Source organism: Pyricularia oryzae, chromosome 2 (genome assembly GCF_000002495.2).
Source record: "Pyricularia oryzae 70-15 chromosome 2, whole genome shotgun sequence".
NCBI classification, from domain to species: domain Eukaryota; kingdom Fungi; phylum Ascomycota; class Sordariomycetes; order Magnaporthales; family Pyriculariaceae; genus Pyricularia; species Pyricularia oryzae.
In genome coordinates, this window is record NC_017850.1 from 6,301,607 (window position 1) to 6,326,165 (window position 24,559).

Below are 24,559 nucleotides of genomic sequence, written 5' to 3' on the forward strand. Positions count from 1 at the left end.
AGGCTCGAGAATCTACTCCAATTCATGGCAAATTTAAAGCCAGCTGTCATTAAATTCTGGTAAATCCCAATTTTGCACCTGTGAAAACAAAGCAAGGAGCGACAGGAAGATTTGCTGCGTGGTACTTGGCAAGCCAGTGGGGCGACTGGTATCGAAGGCTCGAAGCAGCCTCGCGCTTCGACGAAACACATTAATCCTAGCGGGAGAGCGATAGTGGGGCGGCGCATGTCTCCCTTTCCCGTCGATCAACCCTGACCCCTGCCAATCTGGCGCGGGCCAAAAAAGGAGACGCCAAAGGTGCAGTATCCAACGAAATCCATTGAAAGCTTCGTGTCGAGATTGGAACCCACGCATCCAAATGCTCGGATTGAGGCACACCACGAACGACAACGCCTTCTCTCGCTACGTATAACTACAACCAGAAGATAATCCGGCACATGTATCTTCTCGACCCGTTACGGATCCCCGGTGCATAGAGGTGGTTATCTTGCGAATCTACGAAGCAATATACGACGCCGTCCCAGTCCGGCCCTAGACTCGTGGACTCCCCAGGGGCTCATCACAGAAACCCGGCCGGCGCAGCCAGTTCGATCCAATGCTGCCATCATATGCATCTGGAAAGTCGAAGGTGACACCGAGACACCATGCCACTGGATATTCCAATGGCTATCCACCTTCCAACAGGCTGGAGTTCTCGCCACACAGGTGAGCGCCCTCTTGTCGCCTTTGTCAGAAACAGCACTGTCCACCGAGAACCGTTTCCCTACCCATCTTGATACGAACTACTTGATACCACGACGCTAACTAGCCCTTTTTCCCTGAACTTAGATACCAACCTCGAACTGCAACGCCCTCATTAAGACGCCGACGACAGTTTATATTTCGTCTGGGCGTAGTCCTTGCGGTCGGAGCTTTCGCATGCTTTGTGTGGCCAGGCTTTGCAACCGTGGCGACCCTGTTTCCATTGAGCCTTCTCGGTAACAGCGAGTTATCCCAGATCGAGACCGTCCGGTATTATGACCTGTCTAATGTCCAGGGCACCGCACGGGGATGGGAACGAGAGGAGCGCATTCTCATGTGCATTCCTCTGCGTGATGCGGAAGCACATCTTACTATGTTCTTCTCCCATTTGCGCAACTTTACCTACCCTCACCACCTGATCGATCTCGCCTTCCTCGTCTCGGACTCGAAGGATAGGACGTTGGAAGTACTGGTTGAGAACTTGGAGAAGATCCAGGCGGACGAGGACGAAAACCAGTGGTACGGCGAGATCTCTATAATAGAGAAGGACTTTGGCCAAAAGGTGAATCAGGATGTGGAGAGTCGCCACGGGTTTGCCGCCCAGGCAAGCAGGCGAAAGCTGATGGCGCAAGCTCGCAACTGGCTTCTCAGTGCTGCTCTGCGTCCCTATCATTCATGGGTCTACTGGAGAGATGTGGATGTGGAAACCGCTCCATTCACAATCCTGGAGGATCTGATGCGTCACAACAAGGATGTCATTGTTCCAAGTGAGTAGATGCTCCTTAGTCATGGTCAATTCGATCATGGCGTCAATTTTGCTGACAATTTCCTGTTTCCGTGCAGATGTGTGGCGCCCGCTTCCCGACTGGCTCGGCGGAGAGCAGCCATACGACTTGAACTCGTGGCAAGAGTCCGAGACTGCCCTGGCTTTGGCGGATACCTTGGACGAAGACGCCGTCATCGTAGAGGGCTACGCCGAGTACGCCACTTGGCGGCCTCATCTGGCCTACCTTCGGGACCCCTATGGAGATCCTGACATGGAGATGGAGATTGATGGTGTCGGGGGCGTCAGTATCCTTGCCAAGGCCAAGGTGTTTCGCTCTGGTTGCCATTTCCCAGCCTTCAGTTTCGAAAAGCATGCCGAGACTGAAGGGTTTGGCAAGGTACGATTTTTTTCAGGACTGCTACGAACAAGGTTTATATGTCCAGGACATGAAGCTAACTACGTGGGTACAGATGGCCAAGAAGATGGACTACTCAGTTGTTGGGCTGCCGCACTACACTATTTGGCATTTGTATGAGCCCAGTGTCGACGATATTAAGCACATGGAGGTGAGACCAAAACCTCTTGATAAATCCATCTAAAGGTGAAAGCCGCATTATGTATCAAATGTTTTGCTAACTGTCATACAGGAAATGGAACGGGAGAGGCTTGCACGTGAGGCCGAAGAGAAACAAAAGGCCGACAAAGAGCAAAAGCTTAAGGATACTTTCGCCGACCCCAACAACCAGTGGGAGAAGGATAAGGCTGCCATCCAGGACATTGCTAAGAGCGATAAGGCTAAAGGCGCAAAAGCATTGGATTCGGAAAACAATAAAGCTGCGAAGAAGGACGATGACACCAAGGACACCTCGGTCAACGCAAAGAAAGCCGACAAGAACGACGATGTGGATAAGCCAGCAAAAGCTAAGAAAGAAAGCGAGGCAGGCAAAGACGCCAAGGCGGCTAAGAAGCAACAATAGATGCACACTTTTGCCCACACCCTCGACTAGACGAGCCGGCATTCTGCCAGCAAAAATTTTTATTTACATTTTGCCCATGTTGCTGGATATCTTGGTGTCATCCCTCGTCGTTTCCTTTCCATCTCCTTCTTTAGAACATGTCGCTCAGCGGATATGCAGCATTATACCGCACGCAAGAAGACAGCGCTGTTTGCAACTATCTGAGTACTAACATTTATGATGTCCATGGCAATCTGGGACCATGGTGGAAGGGATAGAACATGATTGGAGTGGACGCGGTTCTGTACAATATAGGGGCTCGCCTCATGAGGCCGCTGGCTTTTGGCGTTGTCGGGGCGTTTCGTCTGTAATATTTCTTAGGTTCAGCGAATCTCAAGATGTCATGTCTTGACTGATGTTTGGACACGCAGGTCACGTACACATGTGCCTGGTGCCTGCATTTATTGTCCATTAATTATCGGTGCGTCAATCCTTTCTACAAGTTAAGTTGTGTACTAAGGCTCGGTAGGTAAGGTACCTTGGTAGGTAGGTAGGTAGGTAGGTAGGTTTATACCCGCACGACACGTAGAATACGTACCTCTCAACCCCAAGGGTCTTCAAGTTGCATGAGGTCCACTTCTGTCAGGCGATAACGAATTTAGAAACAATGTGGACCCCACATCAGGTCAGTAAGTGAACGTCACTCCTTCGCTTGCCTTTATCGATTGGCTGGTTAGCGGTCCAAAGCTCCAAGTGTTCAGAAAGTTCCGTCCAGCTTAGGCAATAAGCAACATGTTCTCGTATGTGTTGTCATGAGCGCATAAAGACTACGCTCTTGATTCATCCTTTGGCATTTTTGTTTGTCTTTTTATTCTTCTTCTTCTTCTTGTACTGTGCATATAGAAGCACAGGTGGCTTTGACTTTTATTGCATTGTATCTTGGTCGTCTTTCTGCAGCACCACAGAGTTCGACTTTGGAAGTAGCGCCAATCATCCATCGCGCGCGCACAGAGACACATACATCACCCGCAGTGTTTTGTGTGAACAAGAATATTCGGTCCCGAATTTAAGGGATTTTGAATATCGTGGAGTGTCCGCCCGCGTGGTTTTCTCGTACAACGTCGGATTCGAAAAGAAAACAGGGTGCAAAGAGGACGACCATCCTCGCGGCCGGTAGCAAACACCCGGCATATTCCCGAATAACCTGCGACGCGCAGTATGAGCAGCGATGCGCCTGTACCGAGAATAATGGAGCCCAATATTATAGAGGCTGCGTCGTCGCGCCGGCTAGCTGCACAGGCGGCGCGGATGCAGTACCGTAACCGCCCCGTCTCGGTCGCAGTCCACCCGGTTTCGCTGGTCATATCCGAGTGCATCTCGATCACCTCGGCCATTCAGAAATATGCGCGCTCCCAACACTCATCCGTCTCGGCCATCCTGGGCGGCACGCCCAATCCGGTACAGCTCGGCCCGCCCTCACCGGGCTTGCGGATGAGCCGTGGGGGCAAGGACGGGGCGACCAAGGGCGCTGGAGGCAAGGGGATTCTGGGCGACGCGAACGAGTTCGGGCCGGCCAATCGATGGGGCTTGAGGGGCAAGAAAGGCAAGAGCATGGCTGACAACCCGCTGATCTCCGGGTTTGCGAGATTGCGCAATGAGCTTGCTGGTGTCAAAGGTAAGCGTTGATGCGATGAAGGAGCAGGCAGGGCAAGAGGACTGACAAAATTCTATGCAGACATTCACGAGTTCGACTCCCTAACTCTTCTATACCCGTTCCTTCAAATCATACAGACCAAGGGAACAGCAGCCCCGATCACGATCCTGGCATTGCGAGCAATCCGAAAGTTCCTTGCCTACGGCTTCATATCCCCCGAGTCTCCGCGCTTTGCCCTGGCCATGCAGTCTCTTTCGGCTGCCATCACCCACTGCCAGTTCGATATCAGCGATTCGGCCCAGGAGGAGGTGGTTCTCTTGATGATATTACACCTCATGGAAGATATGCTGTCTGGGCCAGGGGGAGACATACTGAGCGACGAGAGCGTGTGCGATATGATGGGTCGGGGTTTGACCATCTGCTCTCGCGCAAGGTTCTCCGAGGTCCTCCGACGTACTGCCGAAGACACCATGATCCGCATGTGCCAGATTATCTTTGAAGATTTAAAGCACCTGGAGGAAGAAGCTGGGGATGAGAGCGACGCTCTCGATAAAAAGACCAACGGCGATATGGACAACGTCAAGATGGACCCTGCAGTTGACGGTACGACTGTCCCCAAGATCGCCCAGTCAATCCTCTCGGCAGATCCGCGACCTTCGGATAGTTTTGAGAAATCTAGAAGTGATGGCGAATCTGTCTCAGCTGCCGTTCCAGACGGCGCAACCGTGGAGACGACGCCACTTCTTGAGACGGCTAACGAGAATGAAGGGACCGCCGAGACCACGAATCCAGCATCAGAACCCACTCAAAATGCTGACCCAAGTGCGACGGACGGACAGGCAGGGGAGACCACTGCTAGTCGCCCGAGCACAAGCACGACGGCCTCCGAACGCAGCCAGGAAACTGAATCGGTTGACCTGAGGCCCTACTCCTTGCCGTCTGTCAGAGAGCTATTCCGTGTTCTCGTCAATTTCCTCGACCCGAACGACCGGAAGCAGCCCGATGCTATGAAAGTAATGGCTCTGCGCATCATCCACGTGGCCCTGGAAGTTGCTGGCCCATCGATCGCTAGGCATCCCGCGCTGGCGACCATCGCAGAGGATCGTCTCTGCTGTTTTCTCTTTCAGCTGGTTCGGTCAGACAACATGGTTATCCTACAAGAATCCTTGATTGTCGCGGGGACTTTACTATCCACCTGTCGTGGTGTTCTCAAGCTACAACAGGAACTCTACCTCTCATATCTTGTTGCATGCCTTCATCCTGCGGTTGAGATCCCCAAGGAAGCCAACATTGACCCATCATTGTATGCTGGCATCCCACAGGCACCGAAGCTCGTCAAGCCATCGCCCTCTCAACAGCCACCGAGTAGCGGTAGATCCACGCCCGTGCCCATCAAGGACCGTCAAAAATTGGGCTTGGAAGGGGGTGCGCGGAAGCCAGATGCCAGGCAAGCTATGGTTGAGAACATTGGGGTCTTGGCCAGGGTACCGACATTCATGATTGAGTTGTTCGTCAACTATGACTGTGATGAAAACCGCGCTGATCTGTGCGAGGACATGATCGGCCTGCTCTCACGCAATGCACTTCCCGACTCGGCGACGTGGAGCACTACGAGTGTGCCTCCGCTCTGCCTGGATGCTCTCTTGCGTTTCATATCATTCATCGCTGAGCGGTTAGACGAGCCTGCAGATCGGGAAGGTTTTCCCGATCCCGCAGCCCTAAGAGAACAAAGGAGGAAAAAACGCATCATCATCCGTGGAACCAGCAAATTTAACGAGAGCCCTAAGGGAGGCTTGGCTTATTTGCAGGACAAGGGCATCATCAAGGATATCAAGGACAACAGAGAAGTTGCTCATTTCCTCAGAGGCACAACGAGGGTGTCCAAGGCCGTTCTAGGAGAGTTTATTTCCAAGAAGGGCAATGAGGGCCTCCTCAACGAATTTCTTGATACGTTCGACTTTAGTGGCAAGCGAGTTGATGAGGCGTTGCGACAGATGCTTGAGACGTTCCGTCTGCCAGGTGAATCGGCTCTGATTGAGAGAATCGTCCAGATCTTCTGCAAGAAGTACTACGACAAAACAAATCAAGACGTAGCGGATGAAGACGCCGTATACGTGCTCAGTTATGCAATCATCATGCTCAACACCGACCAGCACAATCCAAACTTGAAATCGGACAAGCGTATGACATGCGAGAACTTTTCCCGCAATCTCCGCGGCGTTAACGGAGGCAAAGACTTTGCCCCTGAGTACTTGCAGGCCATTTTCGAGGCCATCAAGTTCAACGAGATCATTCTTCCCGAGGAGCATGACAACAAGCATGCTTTTGACTACGCCTGGAGAGAACTTCTCTCCAAGACCGAAGCCGCCGGCCCTCTCACTGAGTGCAACACTAACATTTACGATGCCGATATGTTTGCGGCCACATGGAAGCCGATAGTTGCTACCCTATCGTATGTTTTCATGTCTGCTACAGACGACACCGTATTCGGCAGGGTTGTGGCTGGCTTTGACGAGTGTGCCCGTATTGCTTCGACCTACGGTGTAACGGAGGCCCATGACCAGATCATTTACTGCTTGAGTCACATGACGACCCTGGGCAACGAAACCCTGGCCAACACCAGTCTGAACACGGAGGTACAGGTTTCTGGTAACAGTGTCATGGTCAGCGAACTGGCCGTCAAGCTGGGCCGTGATTTCCGGGCACAGCTAGCCACTCTGGTTCTTTTCCGTGTTCTGCGCCAGAGCGAGCATGTTGTGAGGAAGAGCTGGAGGTATATCATTCGAATATGGCTAAACTTGTTCGTCAACTCGCTCATCCCACCCTTCTTTTCGAGCGATGCAGAGCGGTTGGCAGGCTTGCCGCCAATCCCACTCCAAAGCCCATCGCAGGTCATCAACCGTGGCGCAAAGCAGAACGATGCAGGCTTCTTCTCCGCCTTCACTTCATACATCTCCAGCTACGCTGCTGATGATCCTCCGGAGCCTTCAGACGAGGAGCTAGAGAGCACACTCTGCACTGTTGACTGTGTGAACTCATGCCACATGGGCGACGTCTTTGCCAATGTCAAGTATGTATACTTTTCTTACCTTTTTGTTCTTTCCCTCGCTTCTGCCGAGCGAACCTTGCTAACTAAACGACAGCAATCTTTCTGGTGATGCCCTCGAGACCTTGGTAGATTCTTTGATCGGCGAGATTCCTGAAGACAGCGGGACTGTGATTTCCGTTAAGGCCGAGAACATTCCCCCGACGTCTCCTGCCAATGGGCCGAAACCTCACGACGCACCCAAATACGACCCGGCCATGGTCTATATCATGGAATTCTGCACTGTGCTAGCGCTGCGTGACGATGAATCCATGAAGCTCATCGGGAAGCGGGTCGTAGACGCACTCCAAGCTGTCCTTCGCGATGCGTCGCGTTACAGCCCCGTGCTCGTGGGCAGAACATCGTTCTACCTTTTCAAGCTGCTCCATGCTAGCTATGTATGTCGTACTCCAGCCCTCTCCCCATTTCAATTTCGTGTGTTCAAGGTCGCTGACAAGTCTCCTTTCAGGACTATGACTTTGTTCGCCCACCAGTGCTTCTCCATGCTGTATCGAGCTTCCCCAAAGATACACTGATCAAGTGCGCCCCGATCGTGCTAGAGGGAATCAAGTTTTGCATAGAGAAGCCCGGTCCGTTGAGAAACGAAGTCATGACATCTCCAGACTTTTGGGCAATCATGGGCACTCTTGCTGGGAACGCAGAAGTTGCCCCAATCGTTTTTGAAATTTTGGAGAGTGGTGTCAGCGGCTCGCCCCCAGCCATCATTGCAGATAACTACCGCCCAGCGATAGCGCTACTCAACCAGTTTGCAAATGCTGCCAATGTCGGCGCCATCGCCGAGCAGAGAGGAGCAGACCGGAGGCAACGCAAGCCGCGTCCCGCCAAGTCCGAGAAAGCAAGTGAGAATGCTGCTGTTCAGCGTGGCATCAAAGCTGTCAACCTCATATATGGCATGACTTCTCGCATACCTCACCTTATGAAGCAGTCTCACCTGGAGAAGAACGAAGGTTAGTACATGTATCACACAAGTCCGATGGTGGATCCAAAGCAACTAACATTCTCAAAAGCATGGTCCGCCTACTGGCTGCCAATCTTTGAGGCCCTGACGACGCAGTGTACCAACCCGTGCCGAGAGGTCCGTCAACTAGCATTCTCCTCGCTGCAAAGGTCGCTACTTTCACCGGACATCACGTCAAGTGACCACCACGAATGGACCTCGATCTTTGGGGAGGTGCTATTCCCTCTCATCCTGCGATTGTTGAAGCCCGAGGTTTTTTCCACGGATCGTGACGGCATGAGTGAGACGAGAGTGCAGGCAGCCTCCTTGCTTTGCAAAGTGTTTCTACAGTACCTTGTTCAACTCTCAGAGTGGGACGGAATGCTTGATCTTTGGCTCAAGATCATCGACATTATGGATCGGCTGATGAACAGCGGTCAAGGGGACAGTTTGGTAAGCTCAAATCAAGGTTACTTTACGAAGCTTGTGTGTGTTCAATCCACTAACACGTTCTTTGCACCATCAGGAGGAGGCAGTCCCCGAGAACCTCAAGAATGTGCTGCTCTTCATGTCCAGTAGCGGGATCCTCGTTCCCCCCAGTAATGACCCCTCAAAGGAGAAGCTCTGGGCTGAAACCTGGAAGAGGATAGACCGGTTCCTGCCCGAGTTGCGGAACGACCTTGCATTAGACCAGCCGAGTATTGGAGAGGTCAACGAAACCACACCACCTCCAGCCCCAGTACCGGTGGAAAAGGAAGCAGGGAAGAAGGATTGAGGCCCACTAAGAGAGTATGGTGCAGAGGATCCAGCGTAATGAAGATGGCCATTTAGAAAATATAACGTGTACATTTGCTGTAATAAATTGAAGTTGAAATCGAGTATAAGGCACAGCCTTCGATATTCAAAGCACTTAGGTACATTTGATAAGTTCCATGCTGCATAGCCAACGAACCCGGTATCCACATTTCTTTTGGGATCGATTGGTCCATGTTTTAGGTTGAATGGGTGTCAAGGGCGGGATCAATGTCAGCAGCTGGTGGGGCATATACGATCTCTGCTGAGTCATGACTCTTTCTCGTCGAAACACTCTTCTGCATCTGATCTCATTGTCCACTGCAAATAGCAGCCTCAAAGAACAAAGAACTGGAAACCTACCTTCTATCAATCTATTATTCTTCATCAGGCGGAGAAAAATTCTTTCAACCATGTCAGAAGCTCCGATTGCCACGTATGTGTCATTGCACTCCGACACTGCGTCAGGTATTTGGTAGACAAAAGACGGAGTGGAGGAATAGAATTTCGTTTTTTTCTTCTTTTTTTTCGAGTTTCCCAAACTCAGTCCAACGAAAAAGAAGCTAACTCGCAGAAACCAAAACCCTGGGACCGCGATGATTCTTGTAGTGTCTATGTCCGCAACCTCGAGGAGCGCGTCAAACCCGACGTGCTCAAGGAGACGTTGACGACAATCTTTTCCGAGTACGGCAACATCATCGACATTGTTGCCAAGACCAACCTCAAGGCCAAGGGCCAGGCCTTTGTCGTCTTTGACGACCCAGCCTCCGCCCAGCGCGCTATAGAAGAGGTTCAGGGCTTTGAGATCTTTGACAAGCCCATCCACCTGGCCCTGGCCCGCACCCGGTCCGACGCCACCGTCAAAGCTAACGGGTCCGAGGAGGATCTCGAGGCGCACAAGAGGAGGCGTGTCGCTGAGATGGGTATGTTGATTTTTCTCCTTGTCTTTTCTTTTCTGCGAAAAAAAGACTCCCTATGCACACAAGTTTCCTCAAACTAATTAGGTTCTTCTTTTTCTTGCACAAAAAGACAAGAAAAAGGCCGCCGAAGCCGCCGCGGCCCAGACGCAGCTCAAGGACAGGGCCAACAAGCCCGGCCGGGGCCTCAAGGCCACGGGTCCCGCAGGTGCGGCCCCCACTGTCCCGGACGAGTACCTGCCGCCCAACAAGATCTTGTTTGTGCAGCACCTCCCCGAGGATTTCGATGTCGAAAAGCTCACGACGGTGTTTGGCCGGTTCGATGGGTTCCGCGAGGTGCGTCTCGTGCCCGGTCGGCGCGGAATCGCCTTCGTCGAGTACGACGGCGAGGCGGGTGCCATTGCCGCCAAGGAGAACACGGCCGGCATGCCGCTCGGGGCAGAGGGCAAGCCCGTCAAGGTCACGTACCAGAGACAGTAGAGGAACCCGCGGTGGCACTATGTATCAAACGAGCTATCTTTCCATTCTCAGATGTTATTAGGCCAGATACAATGTTTTCGTGATATTTACGATGTAATGACATGTCGCCTGCTTCTCTGCTTCGCCTAGCGCAGATATGAGCTACTACAGAACTATAACAATGATAACCAAGGGGTTCATGCGTTCATTTTGAGTGACTGGAGTCTCATGTCTTTCCTCATCAGCCTGCTTTTGCCTTTGACGTGTAGAGACACGACATTCACGTGGTTCATATAATGATTGTGGCTGCTGGGCTGGGATCAGAATATGACATCTTCCTCATCCTCGTTGCCGAGTATGTCTGAGGGACCGTCGGACTCCTTCGGGGCGTCTCCGCGTTTTTCCTGCTCGGCCTTCCTGGAGGCCATCTCCTTGTCTGCCTCTTCGTTATCTCTTTGTTTCTTGCCTGCAACCTTTTTGAGTCTGTAGAACTCTTCACGATCGAGCTCGTCGAGCTCAGAGTTGATATCTGAGATATGAGTTAGAGGGTTTTACAGGCGGTTGGGCTCTACTTTGAACTTACATTTGATTGTGTTCTCAGTCCGAGGTATGATGACATGTTCACTGTAGAGTGTTAGTTCATATGCACGTCGGAAGGGGGATTGATACCGGCAGTTATGGCTTACATGGCGTTGACTATAATTTCGTCAGTATACGGTTTCGAGTAACAAAGGAACTTCCAAAATGAGAGGGGAAAGCTTACCTCTTCGGTTGACGACCTTGATGACTTCGTCGAGGATGACGAACGCTGTCTGTAGACTTGCCAGCTCGACAAGAGCCTCGACTGCCCTGGCATACGTCTCACGGCACCTTTGCACTTGCTGTCCACCCTTGCCCAGTCCTGTCATGGCAAAGTCGTTGCTGCCGTCATCAACATAGCTTTCAAATGCCGGCAGCAGCACACCGGAGACGTTCTCCTGCTTGGCACGGATACGGAAGCGAGCCGACTTCGCCGATTCCTGCACTGTGTAGCCAATGTCGCCGCCGACAGCGTATGTGACCTCGGCTAAAGAGAAGGCTGCAATCTGCATAACCCTCCCCATCTTCCGTTTCGCCTCATCGATTCGCTTGGTGATTTCTGTCCAGAGAGGATAGCTCGTCAGTGACCAAGCTATGGAGTCGAGATTAGGGTCGATGTGTGTGAAACGGATGCTGCCATCATACCTCGGAAACGCCTATGGGAGAAGCAGAATACATATGTTAGCTAATCCTGGCCGGCCAGTCATAGTCGGGAGACGTAGATGGCATGGTGATGAGCGGGGGGGCCTCTCACTTTGTAAGGGCTTCACTCTTGCGCTTCAACAGACTGTGGCCGGTTTCAGCTCCCTTGAGCTTGGCCTTCATGATACCCAGCGACTGCCGGGTCGGGAAGACGGCTTCACGCTCCTATGTGTTGCCTGGTGAGCTTCATGGTATCGACTATGATGAGGGGGTACAGCGCAATAGCTTGGAGGGCCTTACTCCTGCGCCAGACATCGCGAATGATGTTTCGAGGACAACGTGTAATCTTGACTAAAAATTGAACTGCGTAGTATACAAAGAAAATAGCTGGTCTAGCAGCCAATTATTTGATAGGTCGATAGCGGGGACTGCAATTTCGTGATGTTGATTAATAGGGAGTACGGCAAAGGTCGCCGAGATATTGCCGTGACGTCTGTCGGAGCTGCTGTCTATGGCGGGATGGGTTCAAACGGCTCCGTAATCCGGGCTGGGATCGATCTGGCTGGTGAGTGGCTGGACCTTGTGTGGATGCGCAAGCTAGGGGGGTCAAGTGTGGCGCTTGCTGCCCAATTTGCGACCAAGGCAGCACGGAACCGTTGCTGGGGTTTCTAGCGGCCGGCTGTTGCACTATTCAATACCTCTTAGCTAACAACAGGGGCTAGAATTGCGATGACTGATCCGAATTAAGCAGCTCGAGGCTCGCAAGAGTGTGAAACTTGCCCACAGATATGCTAGTTTGATTTTGTAACAAATTGATAATAATAGTAGATGGATCAACGGGTTTTCTGAGACATTGGAAGGCTTCGTGGCTACCTCCCCGCGTGCTGTTGTCTTTTGCAGTGGCATACTTGTGTACCTTCAAGGTACATGGATCACGTTGCCGTCAGGTGTCTCAGCCCTAGCATTGGCCCAAGCTGAGGGTAACGGCTAAGTATCTTTTTTTCTACGTGCGACGGGGACCCGCCCGGGCGCGCCGGCAAATATGGAGAATTGCGCATGAATTTCGGGCTGCCAACAAGCACGACCAAAAGAACGCTACCGGAAAAAGCAACGCGGTTTTCTCAAGTGAATGCGAGCTCAGGCACTTTGTTGACATTGGGACTTCTCCACGACAACGAACACCCGCCCTCTTGGGTGCCCACAGCCAGTCGACAATCGAGATCGATCAACTGCACTGGCTGCTCAAAAAGAAACCCCAAGATCGATCGTGATGGTGTGACGACGCGCGCAACATATAAAAAAATACCATCGCCTCCCTGCCGACCTTTGGCGCTCGCTCGCTCGCTCGCATCAGCTTGTCTGTCGCAATTCTCCCGGCCTGGCCGTCGCCGGCCAATCCTTCGAGATGTCTCCCGCGGCAGCGCTCACTAACGGCTCTGTTCGCCAGCCGGACTTGCATCTGGTGGTACGTTGCCATCTGTTCAAACGATCTGAGACCCGAACGCTGACTTGAAATTCTTCTGCAGACCGACGATGACTTTGTCTACGAACAAGACATCCAGCGGAGTCCAGGCAGCACGAAGCCGTGGCTTGCCTATATTAGCTACAAAATCCAGCATGGGACGGTCGAGGAGCAGGCATTTGTGCTTGAAAGGGCTTGCATGCAACTTCCCCGATCCTACAAACTCTGGAAGATGGTATGTCGAATTGCCGTGTCTTAGGCACCCTATAGGGCCAGTTTAACCCTACCTTGACTTTTCCAAGCAAAGCAACTAACGGTTGATGTTGGTGCAGTACCTTACCTTCCGCACAAAGCACATCGCCAAGCTCAATGCCGCCATCTTTGCCGCCGAATATCGCAAGGTCAACTCGCTGTTTGAACGCGCTCTCATCCTGCTGAATAAGATGCCACGCATATGGGAAATGTACCTCAAGTTTCTCATGAAGCAGCCTCTGGTTACACTTACCCGGCGCACTTTCGACCGGGCTTTACGAGCCCTTCCCATCACGCAACATAACCGGATATGGGCGCTATACCGACCATTCGCCAACTCAGCTGCAGGACCGACGGCAGTGAAAATATGGCGTCGTTACATGCAGGTGCATCCCGAGGACGCTGAGGACTTTATAGAACTTCTTTATCAGGTTGGCTATTACACAGAAGCCGCCAAGAAGTACATCGACGTGCTCAACAACCCCCGTTTCACCAGCAAGCACGGCAAGGGTCACTTTGAATTGTGGAGCGAAATGGTCGAGCTGCTTGTAGAGCATGCTACCGAGGTCGAGGCGGGCTATGAGACGGGGATTGATGTTGAGCGCATCATCCGGAGTGGTATCGAACGATTTGCCGACCAAAGAGGCAAGTTGTGGGTCGGTCTCGCGACCTATTGGATCAGGAGGGGGAGTTTTGAGCGCGCACGAGACGTGTTTGAAGAAGGCATTACGACCGTTATGACCGTCCGCGACTTTACTCTCGTTTTTGACTCGTATGCTGAATTTGAAGAGTCTGTCATTGGAGCGATGATGGAAGTGGCCGGCCAGAGGGCCGAGAAAGGCGTTGTGGACGAGGCTGCCGACTTTGATCTGGACATTCGCATGATGCGCTTCGAACATTTGATGGACAGGAGGCCATTCCTTTTGAACGACGTTCTGTTGCGCCAAAATCCCAACAATGTCAACGAGTGGGAGAAGAGGGTTGCCCTCTGGGGCGACAACCACAACGAGGTTGTCAACACATACACCAATGCGATCGCTGCGGTTCAGCCTAAAAAGGCCAGCGGACCGTTTCACCAGCTTTGGGCAAACTACGCCAAATTCTACGAGCGAGGGGGCGATCTGCGGAGCGCAAGAATCATCATGGAGAAGGCCGTCAAAGTGCCCTTCAAGTCGGTAGTGGAGCTGGCTGACATGTGGATTGAATGGGCCGAGATGGAGCTTCGGAACGACAACTTTGAGGAGGCGGTGCGCATCATGGCAAAGGCGGTGCAGGCGCCGAAAAGATCCACGGTTGACTACTTTGACGAGACACTTACACCACAGCAGCGAGTACACAAGAGCTGGAAGCTATGGAGTTTCTATGTCGACTTGGTCGAGAGTGTGGGCACTCTTGAGGACACGAAAAAGGTCTACGAGCGCATCTTTGAGTTGCGTATCGCTACGCCACAGACCGTGGTCAACTACGCCAACTTGCTGGAGGAACACAAGTACTATGAGGAGTCGTTCAAGATATACGAGCGTGGGCTGGACCTGTTCAGCTACCCAGTCGCGTTTGAGCTTTGGAACATGTACCTCACCAAGGCAGTGGACCGCAAGATCAGCATAGAGAGGTTACGTGATCTTTTCGAGCAGGCCGTCGAAGGTTGCCCTCCAAAATTCGCCAAGATCATCTACCTGATGTATGGCAACCTGGAGGAGGAGCGAGGTCTGGCGAGACATGCCATGCGGATATACGAAAGGGCGACGAGAGCAGTGTCGGACGAAGACAGGGCCGACATGTTCAACTTTTACATCACCAAGTCGGCATCCAACTTTGGCCTCCCTTCGACACGGCAAATATACGAACGGGCCATCGCCGCCCTGCCCGACGACGAGGCACGCGACATGTGCCTCAAGTTTGCAGACATGGAAAAGCGGCTGGGCGAGATCGACAGGGCGCGCGCCATCTACGGTCACGCGTCACAGTTTTGCGACCCACGCACCACGCCTGCCTTTTGGACAAAGTGGGAGCAGTTCGAGGTGCAGCACGGCAACGAGGACACGTTCAAGGAGATGCTGCGGATCAAGCGTGCGGTCCAGGCCAAGTACAACACAGACGTCAACTTTATCGCCTCGCAGGCGCTCGCGCGCAGCCAGCAGCAGAAGCAGGCAAACGGACACGGCAGCGGCGCCGAGGACGGCGACGACGGCGTCGTCGACGCCATGGAGGCCCTCGAGCGCCAGGCCCGCGCGCCGGCCGGCTTCGTGGCCGCGACCGAGGGCAACATCAAGGGCGACGCGGCTACGACGAATACTACCGTCGCGGCAAATCCCGACGCAATAGACATTGACGATATGGAGGATTGATCCTAAATCTTTCCTTTGTTTTCGTTTTCAGAAGAATGGCATACAGAGACGTAAGCAATACGAAAAGCTTGCGGCCCTATCAGAACAAAGGGGCGCAACAAGCCCCCCTGACAGGCTTGTGTTTGCAAAAATCAGGATCTCCTCACGGATTTTGAGTGGGGTGGGCATATTCGGTTTTTTTGTTTCTTTTTTTTTTCTTTTTTTTTTCTCGGTGTTTGGGCACGTAAAACATACGGGTGCTGTTTTCTATTCTCGAGGTTTTCACTAGGTCGATCAACGAAGTGACGCCAGATGGAGGAACGGTATTCTTTTTGTGGTGTTATTTTTCTTCCCGTTTGTCCACCCAATTAACCATGCATGTATCTTTTTTTTCTTTTGCTCTCTAGCGTTTACTCGGCACAGGGACATAGTCGTACCAGCATACTCAATATAACTACCTACCTACGGAGACGTCTGCGTAGTCTAGAACTGGTTTCGGCTATTTGGACAAAGTGTAGTTTGCGTCCATGGTTGATGAAACGAAAATTACCCTCATGGGATTCCCAGACATTCACTGGAGGTACGGACTAAATGCGCCAAACCCCTGCATCTATCAAAAGCTATCTGCTTTGACATAACATCCATCACGGTAAGTTGACGCGAACAAACCACTCCTGTCTTCCTGAAGTTCTTGCTCAAATTAAAATAACTAAAGTCTCATCAGGCGTACAGCGTGCGGCAATCTCATATTCCCAACACCCAGAGATGACGAGTGTATACCACTACGTCCAATGCAACAATTGTTGGTATATCAACGTCTTGTTTTTCTATCTCTTTACTTCTTCTCGCCGTATCCCTTCTCAGCATGTGTCTCGTGAAACTTGTGCTGTGTGTTCCTGTCTACATGACCATCACGCGAGCCGGGCGTCGAGTAGATGGAGCCCTTGCGCTTCTGGAAGCGGCTTGGGGGAACCTTGGAGGCATCTAACATGGTTGCGATGTTTCCCACATGTCAGCCAAGATTTGCTTGATTGGGAGGGTTGCAAGCGATAATGGTTGAATCAATCCCAAAAAAAAAGAGTTTTCTGCTGGGTTTCAAGTGAAGAAGAAAGGGCACAAAAAAGCAATTATGCTTACCCCATTCATCGCTCTGGCGCCTGTCAGGGAAGGGGTCGTTGAGCGCCGCACCGGTGTCCTTGGGCGCGATGTCCTGCAGGCCGGGAGCCTGCTGGATCGGTGCACTACCCTGGCCGCCTTCGGCCATGGCGTTACTACCGGCAGTGCTGGGATCTAGAGTAGAGTGGAGCGGTCAAGGCCGTCAGGACATGAACGGATTCGCATATGGGTTTCTCGGTGGCTGACGGGACTCGTGAATCGGTTTTCCATGGAGACATACCTGTCATGGTCATGATTGTGATTGGTCTCGTTTGTTTTTAGTCTGTTTCCCTTTGTTTTTTTTTTCTGCGCTTGGAGAGGGCCTGGTCCTAAGTTTCTTTTATTGAGTTGATTGGATGAGAAGATCGGTCTGAGTTGTCGAGGATGTGGATTTTTGAAACTGGTATCGAGTTCTTAAAGATGATTGAATGTGGTCAAGGGATCAAAAAATATAGTTTAGGATATGAGAGCATGGATGGTTGGTTTAAAGATGATATTCTGTAGAAGGTAGCTAGCCAGGGTGCTTTAGTAGTAGGCCGGCTCGTGAGAGGCTGTTGTGCACAAAGATGGGATGCATGGGATTCTCCTTGGGGTCAACAAGTCCCGAGACGGCGTCATCGTGAAGGAGGCAATCGCGGGGAAAGGGTGAGAACAAAGAGAGAAAAAAACGAAGCTCTGGCTAAGGACGTGTGCCGGGCAGGGATGACGGCGTGCAGACGATCAGCTACTCCACGACGTAATGAACCCCGTCGTGATGTGTGTCTTGAAAGTGGCAGTGTTAAAAGTACTTGCCTTGGAGTTACATACCTAGCATTGCCAAGACTGAGCGAGAGAGTTGCGGTTTCCCCTCTTGACTTGGGAGCGAGCTACGCAGCTGAAGACGAAATACCAAAGCAGTCGCTTCCCGGGTATCTTCACGCCACCTTCCCAAAGCGGTTCACCGCATGCAACATTGTTTCTTTGAACTGTTGCCGGAAAGTTTGGCAGGCCAGTACATACTTCGTACATAGGTAGGTAGGTACCTACTTACCTAGACTTGCAAGACGGGTTACCTCAGCAATGAAAGGGGGCTGTTCTCGTCACAAGCCTCGCTGCCAAGCCTGCCCTCATAATTTTGACGATTGATGATGGGGGGAGGATTTCTTCCGTTACCCAATCGGGCAATAGTCATGTAAGACAACTACGTCACCGTCCCTGGCCATTGTATGTTAACAGCCTTTGGTCCGCCCTAATTGCCTACCATACATACCATACCTACTTTGCATACCTCTCAGCTAGCTTGAACAAATACTTAAGGTACCTACCTACCTACCTAGATAAACTAGTAAGTTGGTAGGTACATCAGGTAATAGGTAGAGGCACCGAGGATACTCCTGCAACTAGGCAAGATAGGAATATACTTCGTAGGTTCTCGAGAGAAGAATATTCGACCGCGATTGGTTTAGTGCCAAAATTCCAGAACCTCACTTTTGTGGCCAGTCTCCCTCCCATCTTCGTTTTCCAAAAAAAAAAAAAAAAAAAAAAAAAAAAAAAAAAAAAAAAAAAAAAGCCTATCGCCCCTGCGATTGCGTCAACCTATATGACTCAATCGCGTTTTCGTTTGGCTGCTTCGGCCTTTATGGTTTTTGGCTAAATTAATTTGGCAGCGGAATCTTATCAAGCGAGAAGCAGCGAATGTCGATCAGCAAACGTAGCGAGGTTGAGTTGACGTGATAGCGGCAACTATGCCCAAAAAGTTTTTGGGGCTTTGGGTATTAGGTCGCTGGCTGAAAATCCCCTATCACCCCCCTTGGGAGATGGATGTTGACGTATGCAAGTCAGCACTTGATGGAAAAAAGCAAGTGCGGTAGGGGGAAATAAGTTATACTTTGAGTATGAACTATTCACTAATACATAGTGAGTAGAAATGTGCCATTTCTCAAACGAAAGCTGGGTGGTGTAAGTCGGCGGTTCTGAGCCAATCGGAAGGGATAAGCTCCCCATCATGCGACAGTTGAAGGAGGACCCTGAAGGAGGTCGACGGTTCTCAAAACTATGCCATATACAGTGGGAGGGCAAAGAGAGAGCTTCTCAAGCTACTTACGTCGTATAATCTAGGCTCGATAGGAAAAAGATCAATGTGTGTGTGTGTGTGTGTGTGTGCGTGTGACACACCAAAAGTCAACTCAGCACGCCACACCACCCCCTAAAACACGTATATACCCCCTTCTCGATCTGGATATCCCTGCGTCCGATTGTCATACTAACTAACCATGGTCCACGGATGGCATTGGGTGGTCCTGGGATGAAATCGAGACATTCGTGATGACCCTATGAGGTTTCATGGTGTGCAAATCGAGGGATAGGATAAGCTTTCAGGTACCTGGGCGGCTTTTTTGGGTAGGATAGGAAAGTTGGGATGGGGTGACTCTCCCTCGAAAGCATGGATTCCTGGTACGGCATCTTGTGTTATAAGCTTCATTGCAAACAAGGTGAAGAAAAGAGCCTCTACGATTCCCATCTTTAAGCTTTCGCTGCCCTCTGCTAGTCTGTAGGAGCCTCAAGTCATTGGGTTTCAGAAAGGGTTAGCACTGGTGCCATGTGTTTATTTCGGCTCGGGAATTGGTCTGGGTCCCAGCGAGTTCATAGGATCTCGTCCTCAGAGAAACTGACTTTGTTGTCAAGAAAAAAAAAGAAAAAAAAAGGATTAGTGGCAAACTGCTTTCGAGTCGTGTTATAGAGGTCGCAATGAACCGAAGTAAACTTTGAAGGCTAGTCTCTGGACCATATTTCAACGTCATAAAAGAAGAGTTAGGAGAATACAGAAGAAAGTGAAAGGAGGAAGAGTAGAGGGAAAATAGAAGACGAAAAGGAATAGAGGGATGGAAGGAAAAAGAGAAAAAAAAAGGAGAGCAAAGATTTCGATCACTTTTCAGCAGGAGGCACGATTTTTTTTTAAAAAGAAATTAAATGAATGAATATTGAGCTACTTTTTCGGAAACCCCGTCCTGAATGTCCCGTCTCCGCTGTGAAAACAGTAGTAGTACAATGAGTGATTAGCAGCCACATAGTTTCCCTCTACCCCTGTCAAATGTTGAAAAGAAGAAAAAGAAGAGAATACAAAACCCCCTGGGATGTAAAAAAAAGACCTTTTTAACTCCCCAAAACCACCCCCTCAAAAGACGCGCTGCGGAGTCCCTCCAAGTGAAAGTTTGTTATACAAATGGGGAAATACACTATAGTACAAGGTCTTGGAGTTGTTGCAGTCGTCGTGAAGACATCAAGCCGTCAGAAGAATATAGTAAGAAAGGAGTAATAAGACAGTAGGGATCAGGAACAGAGAGTGCAGAGGGACTCGAAAGACGGATCTGTTGTTGGAATGGTGTCGGTTTGGTCACACTTTTATCTCGTGTCTTGAGGTGAAAGGCGCTTAAGCGATCTCGCCGTCGCGGCGGAGCTCATCGATCTCCTCCTGGGAGAGGTCGGCAATGTTGTAGCCGCGCTTCTTGAGGCCAGAGACGATCAGCTCGGAGCGCTTGACGCTCTCGGCGAGGGCCCGGCGGGCAGCTTGCGGGGTCTGGGAGCCGGCGAGCTGAGCGGCGACGACACCACCAAAGGGGCCGGCGCGAGCGGCGTTCATGCAGCGGACCAGGCAGACGTTGGTCTGGCCAGCGACGGTGCCTGTGCATGCCTGTCTCTGGGGGATCTCGGCGACGAGAGGGAAGTCGGTCATGGCGCCATCCCGGTTCCTGGAGTTGCGGCCAGGGGGGGTGGTGGTCACGCGGATCTGCTGCCACTGAGCGCCAGAAGCATCGTCGTTGAGCTCGCAAGTGTAGGGGCCTGGGTGGGGTGGGATTGTTAGTGTGAGGGTTTAGAGAGAAGTGTAGAAAGAGAAAAGCTCACCTGCACCGTCACCGTTGACCTGGTGAAGAGTCATCTGGAGGCTGCCACCGGGGGAGATCTGAGGAAGCTGGGAGCCGGTCTCGGCCATGATGGCCTTGGTCATGCTCTCAACATCGTTCTGGCCTCCGCCAACAGTCTCGCCGAAGGTGTCGGCCTGTTGGCCCTTGAAGCGGGTGCTGTCCTGCTGGAATGGGTCCCTGCGGGTTCCGTCACGGGGAGTGCTGGTAACGACACCGAGACCCATACCCTCACCACCGGCGTCGCCGACGGCCTTGATGATGGCACCGTGACCAGCGACCAGGGGAGCGGCCAGGATAGTAGCGGCGATCAAGCTCTTGAGAGACATTTTGAAAGAGAAGTGGGGGTGGGTGTGTGTGTGTGGGAAAAGAGAGGAAGAAAAAAAAGGATAGTGATTACCTGTCCGGCAGGGATGTGAATTATGGTATAATATCTAGTTTGACTAAGGTCGAGCTAGTAATAGCTAAGAGAGGGTAAGAAGGAAGAGGGAAAATTCTTAAGATGGCTGGAACAGTGCTGTTGAGTGCTGATGAAGAGAAGAGAAAACAAAACCGATGATGGTGAAGAAGATGCTGCTGTTTTATAGATATTTTCGAGGCTATTGTCGGCCAGTATTCTGGCAGAGCGTTTCGTCCTAGGTTGTCACTTACGACGCGCCCCTTGGTCCTTACTCCACCCACACATTTCCGCTTCTAGAAAGAATAGGCCGATGATGCTCAGGCATGATTCCAGCTCCTGTATGCCGCAGAGTTCAGTCGGAACTACCGAAGGGATGCCGCACAAGCTGCTCTGAGGACCTTGGGGGTGGGTGAATGGGGCACGGACTGGGATGGTAATGCATACAACCTGCAGCATGCCAAGCCTCTCGTCCCGAGCTTTGAGTTTTTTTTTTTTTTTTTTTTTTTTTTCTTTCTTGTTCGGCAAGTAGCCTACCTGGAAAAGATACCACCACGTTTTGGTCGCAAGGGCAGCGTTGATGTGCCTGGGTCCGGGGTGCTTGGAGGCGTGGAAACAACAGAGAAACAACAGCGGTCCCCTTGGGCCGAGTTAGGAGAGGTCGGGTGAAGCACAAGATGCGCGAGAAGCCAGGGGAACAAAGGTACGGATGAGTTTTGATGCTGTGCAAAACCCCATCCTGGGCTTGCATCCAAAATGTCAACCGTTGGGAGATCAAGTCTCAAGGCTATCTGTGCAAATCAATAACTTGTGGCATCAGACAAAAGAAAGAGCTGTGGGTACTCAAGGTCAGTAACTGTATGCAGCTTTGGTAAGCACTTGTTCCCCATCAGTAAGGGATTCTGGTGCCTGGATATTTCGATTTTTGTTAGGAACAGCCGATGCTCGTAAGCAAAGAAAAAAATAAAAAAGACGCGGCATGCAGACGCACTTTGTTTGCTACGAGCTAACGCCATTGGAACTAGACCAGCACTGGACTGGTTGAAGCATAAGCCGCCTAGGCACTCGCCAGATCTTGATAACCTATAGCACAGATCCTAGCCCTATTGTAGATCATATGCTGGAACAAAAAAAAAATGTTTACTATTTCCCTGTCGATCTGATTTACGAGCAGAGTCAACAGCGAGGTGGAGTGGATCGCCAGGCTGTATTGGATTGTACGTGGTAAGTAAACATTAGGCCTGTCGCTTGGAAAGCCGTTGGACATAGGTACTCAGGGGCACCCCGGAAAATTCCACAAGCACCGTACGTATACCGTGGCTTGCGTAGTGCTGTTAGTAAAGTCGGCATGGTCAGGCGATTTTTTTTCTTTCTTTTTTTTTTGTTGACTGGGAATGATCTAGTTTTCGGGGCAAAACCAGGCCACACGCGGGGAAAACATTGGATCAACGTTATCGTCTGTCAAGTATGTGTAAGTGACAAGACAAGTCATTGAAGCCGGCCTCAAGGTTGGTTGGTCCCCCTGCAGGCACCCGCCACCGCTGCCGATATGACATGCATCCGTTACTCGCAAGATCCGTTACAGCCTGTGCATTAGTTAGTCATGGTTTTGTTTGTCCGGTATGGCATGCAGGTGAAGGGCTAGTAGACCGCTCAGCCCATCAATCTCTCTCTGCTCAGCAGAAGACCGGATGTAGGCTGTGTGTGCGTTTGTTCCGGTCTTATCCCTGTCATGAATGTTTCGTCAGACCTGATTCTCCAAACCAATCGCGGATCCGCACCTTAAAAGTATATTCAGCTGGCTGCAACCAACCGAGAACCACGTGTGTTGGCTAAGCAAAGCCTGCCTGACCTGAATGAATGATGCGCCGTCTTGGCGCTGCAGGCGAGGCAGATTCAATATCCCGGCTGCATCAGTTCATCCTCCGAGTGGCTGGTTTCTGGAGCATTCGTCCAATAAATTTCATGTTCCTTTCGCCATGGCCACCGCTTACACATAACCCGTTAGGTGTAGTCATTCACACTCAGGGCCACCGGCTCTGCCAAAATGAAATCCATCTGGTCTGCTACATCTGGCTTACTTGATAGCCGAAGTCATTCTGCGCCCGTACCCACGTTTAATCCGTGACCATGAGCCGGCTTTTCTCCGAGTTGATGAGCAAACATGGCTTGCTTCAATGGACCGAGTGACAGGGCATTGCAAAACCGATGCAGCTTAGAAAGGAAAGATAGGTCAGTTTCCAGTAAAGAAAACAAACCCGATGAGACACAAGCTGGGGCCCAGGGTTGAGTAGTTAGTTATGGCGCATTGCCGTTGTGGAAACAAAACGACAGACGACAGCCCAATCGCAACGGCAGCAGCAAGCGTATCAAAATGGCGAAATGGGACTCTTGCGGTATCGGTTGCTCGGAATAGGCAAGTTAGTCACTATCTAGGCATGATGCCAACTGTCATGCGTAGTATGTCTAGACTAGACTGGTACGTTTCCCATGTTGCAACATGCATCCGTACCCAAGGTAGATAGGGCCGTTGTGGCTGAGGGCTATTTTCGAGTATCATCAGCTTGGTCCTAATCATGTCCAAATGCGGAAAAAACATATCCATCATGTATTACGACGTACTACATTATTTCCGACACGACTTGGTACCTGCCAAGCCGACCTGGCCTTAGCCTTTGGGTTTTGCTTTGTTTTGTTTTTATCGGCCTTAATGGATGGCAAAGACCTCAGTCCAGACGCAGAATAATTCAATTTCAGGTTGCGGTAGTGGCGCAGGCTTGGAGGAAACATGTCAAAACCTCTCATATGACCGAGTCAGGGTCTTTGTTGTCTTCCCATGCCTGTCTGCATCATTGCGCAGCTGTCAAGGGCCCTATTCCGCACCTTAACTTGCGCCAAGCAAAAAAAAAGTTTGCGAGACTTTCCAAACGGTTCTTGTCAGGAGTAAGCTGCCCTCTGATATTCAGCCATTGATGTGCTTCAGCCATTCAAAGGAACTGAAATCTAGCTTCAAACTTTAAACAAAATGTTTTCCTTCCCCTGAGAAACGGCCGGCAAGCCGGTAAGGCCGATGCTAGTGTTTGGTTTGGGGGGTTTGAGGGATTCAATTCAGCTCACATCTTCGGTGCACGCGCTCATGTGAACATCTCGGTGGCCAGGCAAACCGATGTCTTTTTCTTTACAAAAACGCGTTCTTTGTGCCGAAGAAGATCATGCCATTGCTAGGTATGTCACGGTGAGTAATGTCATTAATGTTGAATTCGGACTACAGTGTAATCACAATGAGATCCATACCTAGATAAACAACATAGAGTTGGTTGCGGGATGAGTGACGATGATGGAAACAATTCGAGCAAAAAGAGACAGAAAAAAAGAAAAAAAAAAGGCGAACACGACAGGATGCTCACACTGTGTTGGACGCACTGTCGCTATGCTCCCGGTGCCTTGGGTGCTCAGATAGCCCAGCATACATACAGTTGTAATACCACTAAACACTGTCTTTACCTAAAGGGACCCAA

At 51.1% G+C, this 24,559-nt stretch overlaps 8 protein-coding genes across 8 annotated transcripts; 5 read left to right on the forward strand and 3 right to left on the reverse strand.

Annotated features, from left to right (window-relative positions):
• Positions 1–98: 98 nt before the first annotated feature.
• On the forward strand, positions 99–3,073 carry MGG_12335 (mannan polymerase II complex ANP1 subunit). Its single transcript, XM_003715224.1, has 5 exons — positions 99–705; positions 829–1,508; positions 1,585–1,904; positions 1,978–2,073; positions 2,155–3,073. Exons 1-5 carry the CDS (start codon positions 596–598, stop codon positions 2,482–2,484), a joined length of 1,536 nt encoding a protein of 511 aa, XP_003715272.1. The 5' UTR covers positions 99–595; the 3' UTR covers positions 2,485–3,073.
• Positions 3,074–3,262: 189 nt separating this feature from the next.
• On the forward strand, positions 3,263–9,123 carry MGG_12336 (pattern formation protein EMB30). Its single transcript, XM_003715225.1, has 6 exons — positions 3,263–4,138; positions 4,199–7,187; positions 7,261–7,600; positions 7,672–8,170; positions 8,231–8,613; positions 8,687–9,123. Exons 1-6 carry the CDS (start codon positions 3,682–3,684, stop codon positions 8,933–8,935), a joined length of 4,917 nt encoding a protein of 1,638 aa, XP_003715273.1. The 5' UTR covers positions 3,263–3,681; the 3' UTR covers positions 8,936–9,123.
• A 242-nt stretch (positions 9,124–9,365) lies between these two features.
• On the forward strand, positions 9,366–10,349 carry MGG_07085 (small nuclear ribonucleoprotein U1a; the record flags this gene model as incomplete). The annotated part of the gene is made up of 3 exons (XM_003715226.1): positions 9,366–9,388; positions 9,562–9,875; positions 9,982–10,349. 3 exons carry the CDS (start codon positions 9,366–9,368, stop codon positions 10,347–10,349), a joined length of 705 nt encoding a protein of 234 aa, XP_003715274.1.
• MGG_07086 (V-type proton ATPase subunit D) lies at positions 10,313–12,088 on the reverse strand. The gene is made up of 7 exons (XM_003715227.1): positions 11,850–12,088; positions 11,662–11,774; positions 11,553–11,563; positions 11,092–11,466; positions 11,015–11,024; positions 10,912–10,952; positions 10,313–10,857 (listed from the first exon to the last, which is right to left on the reverse strand). The coding sequence occupies exons 1-7, from the start codon at positions 11,862–11,864 to the stop codon at positions 10,649–10,651; spliced, it is 774 nt and encodes a 257-aa protein (XP_003715275.1). The 5' UTR covers positions 11,865–12,088; the 3' UTR covers positions 10,313–10,648.
• On the forward strand, positions 11,883–12,540 carry MGG_15851 (uncharacterized protein; the record flags this gene model as incomplete). Its single annotated transcript, XM_003715228.1, has 2 exons — positions 11,883–12,114; positions 12,473–12,540. Exons 1-2 carry the CDS (start codon positions 11,991–11,993, stop codon positions 12,538–12,540), a joined length of 192 nt encoding a protein of 63 aa, XP_003715276.1. The 5' UTR covers positions 11,883–11,990.
• A 99-nt stretch (positions 12,541–12,639) lies between these two features.
• MGG_07087 (pre-mRNA-splicing factor SYF1) lies at positions 12,640–16,061 on the forward strand. Its single transcript, XM_003715229.1, has 3 exons — positions 12,640–13,014; positions 13,076–13,246; positions 13,344–16,061. Exons 1-3 carry the CDS (start codon positions 12,955–12,957, stop codon positions 15,609–15,611), a joined length of 2,499 nt encoding a protein of 832 aa, XP_003715277.1. The 5' UTR covers positions 12,640–12,954; the 3' UTR covers positions 15,612–16,061.
• Positions 16,062–16,267: 206 nt separating this feature from the next.
• MGG_07088 (uncharacterized protein) lies at positions 16,268–17,586 on the reverse strand. Its single transcript, XM_003715230.1, has 3 exons — positions 16,987–17,586; positions 16,728–16,880; positions 16,268–16,574 (listed from the first exon to the last, which is right to left on the reverse strand). Exons 1-3 carry the CDS (start codon positions 16,997–16,999, stop codon positions 16,426–16,428), a joined length of 315 nt encoding a protein of 104 aa, XP_003715278.1. The 5' UTR covers positions 17,000–17,586; the 3' UTR covers positions 16,268–16,425.
• A 2,190-nt stretch (positions 17,587–19,776) lies between these two features.
• Positions 19,777–21,069, reverse strand: MGG_12337 (MAS3 protein). The gene is made up of 2 exons (XM_003715231.1): positions 20,628–21,069; positions 19,777–20,564 (listed from the first exon to the last, which is right to left on the reverse strand). The coding sequence occupies exons 1-2, from the start codon at positions 20,971–20,973 to the stop codon at positions 20,155–20,157; spliced, it is 756 nt and encodes a 251-aa protein (XP_003715279.1). The 5' UTR covers positions 20,974–21,069; the 3' UTR covers positions 19,777–20,154.
• Between the last annotated feature and the right edge of the window lie 3,490 nt (positions 21,070–24,559).

Excerpts from the sequence above, each read along its gene's own strand:
- MGG_12336 (XM_003715225.1), top strand. The coding sequence starts at position 3,682 with ATGAGCAGCGATGCGCCTGTACCGAGAATAATGGAGCCCAATATTATA. Across the intron at positions 7,601-7,671 it reads AGCTGCTCCATGCTAGCTAT|GACTATGACTTTGTTCGCCC; the intron begins GTATGTCGTACT and ends GTCTCCTTTCAG. Across the intron at positions 8,171-8,230 it reads TCACCTGGAGAAGAACGAAG|CATGGTCCGCCTACTGGCTG; the intron begins GTTAGTACATGT and ends CATTCTCAAAAG.
- MGG_07087 (XM_003715229.1), top strand. The coding sequence starts at position 12,955 with ATGTCTCCCGCGGCAGCGCTCACTAACGGCTCTGTTCGCCAGCCGGAC. Across the intron at positions 13,015-13,075 it reads AGCCGGACTTGCATCTGGTG|ACCGACGATGACTTTGTCTA; the intron begins GTACGTTGCCAT and ends ATTCTTCTGCAG. Across the intron at positions 13,247-13,343 it reads CCTACAAACTCTGGAAGATG|TACCTTACCTTCCGCACAAA; the intron begins GTATGTCGAATT and ends ATGTTGGTGCAG.
- MGG_07086 (XM_003715227.1), bottom strand. Across the intron at positions 10,858-10,911 it reads GACTGAGAACACAATCAAAT|ATATCAACTCTGAGCTCGAC; the intron begins GTAAGTTCAAAG and ends CTCATATCTCAG.
- MGG_12337 (XM_003715231.1), bottom strand. The coding sequence starts at position 20,973 with ATGTCTCTCAAGAGCTTGATCGCCGCTACTATCCTGGCCGCTCCCCTG. Across the intron at positions 20,565-20,627 it reads GGTCAACGGTGACGGTGCAG|GCCCCTACACTTGCGAGCTC; the intron begins GTGAGCTTTTCT and ends CACCCCACCCAG.
- MGG_07088 (XM_003715230.1), bottom strand. Across the intron at positions 16,575-16,727 it reads GCGCCAGAGCGATGAATGGG|ATGCCTCCAAGGTTCCCCCA; the intron begins GTAAGCATAATT and ends CAACCATGTTAG.
- MGG_12335 (XM_003715224.1), top strand. The coding sequence starts at position 596 with ATGCTGCCATCATATGCATCTGGAAAGTCGAAGGTGACACCGAGACAC. Across the intron at positions 1,509-1,584 it reads CAAGGATGTCATTGTTCCAA|ATGTGTGGCGCCCGCTTCCC; the intron begins GTGAGTAGATGC and ends GTTTCCGTGCAG. Across the intron at positions 2,074-2,154 it reads ACGATATTAAGCACATGGAG|GAAATGGAACGGGAGAGGCT; the intron begins GTGAGACCAAAA and ends ACTGTCATACAG.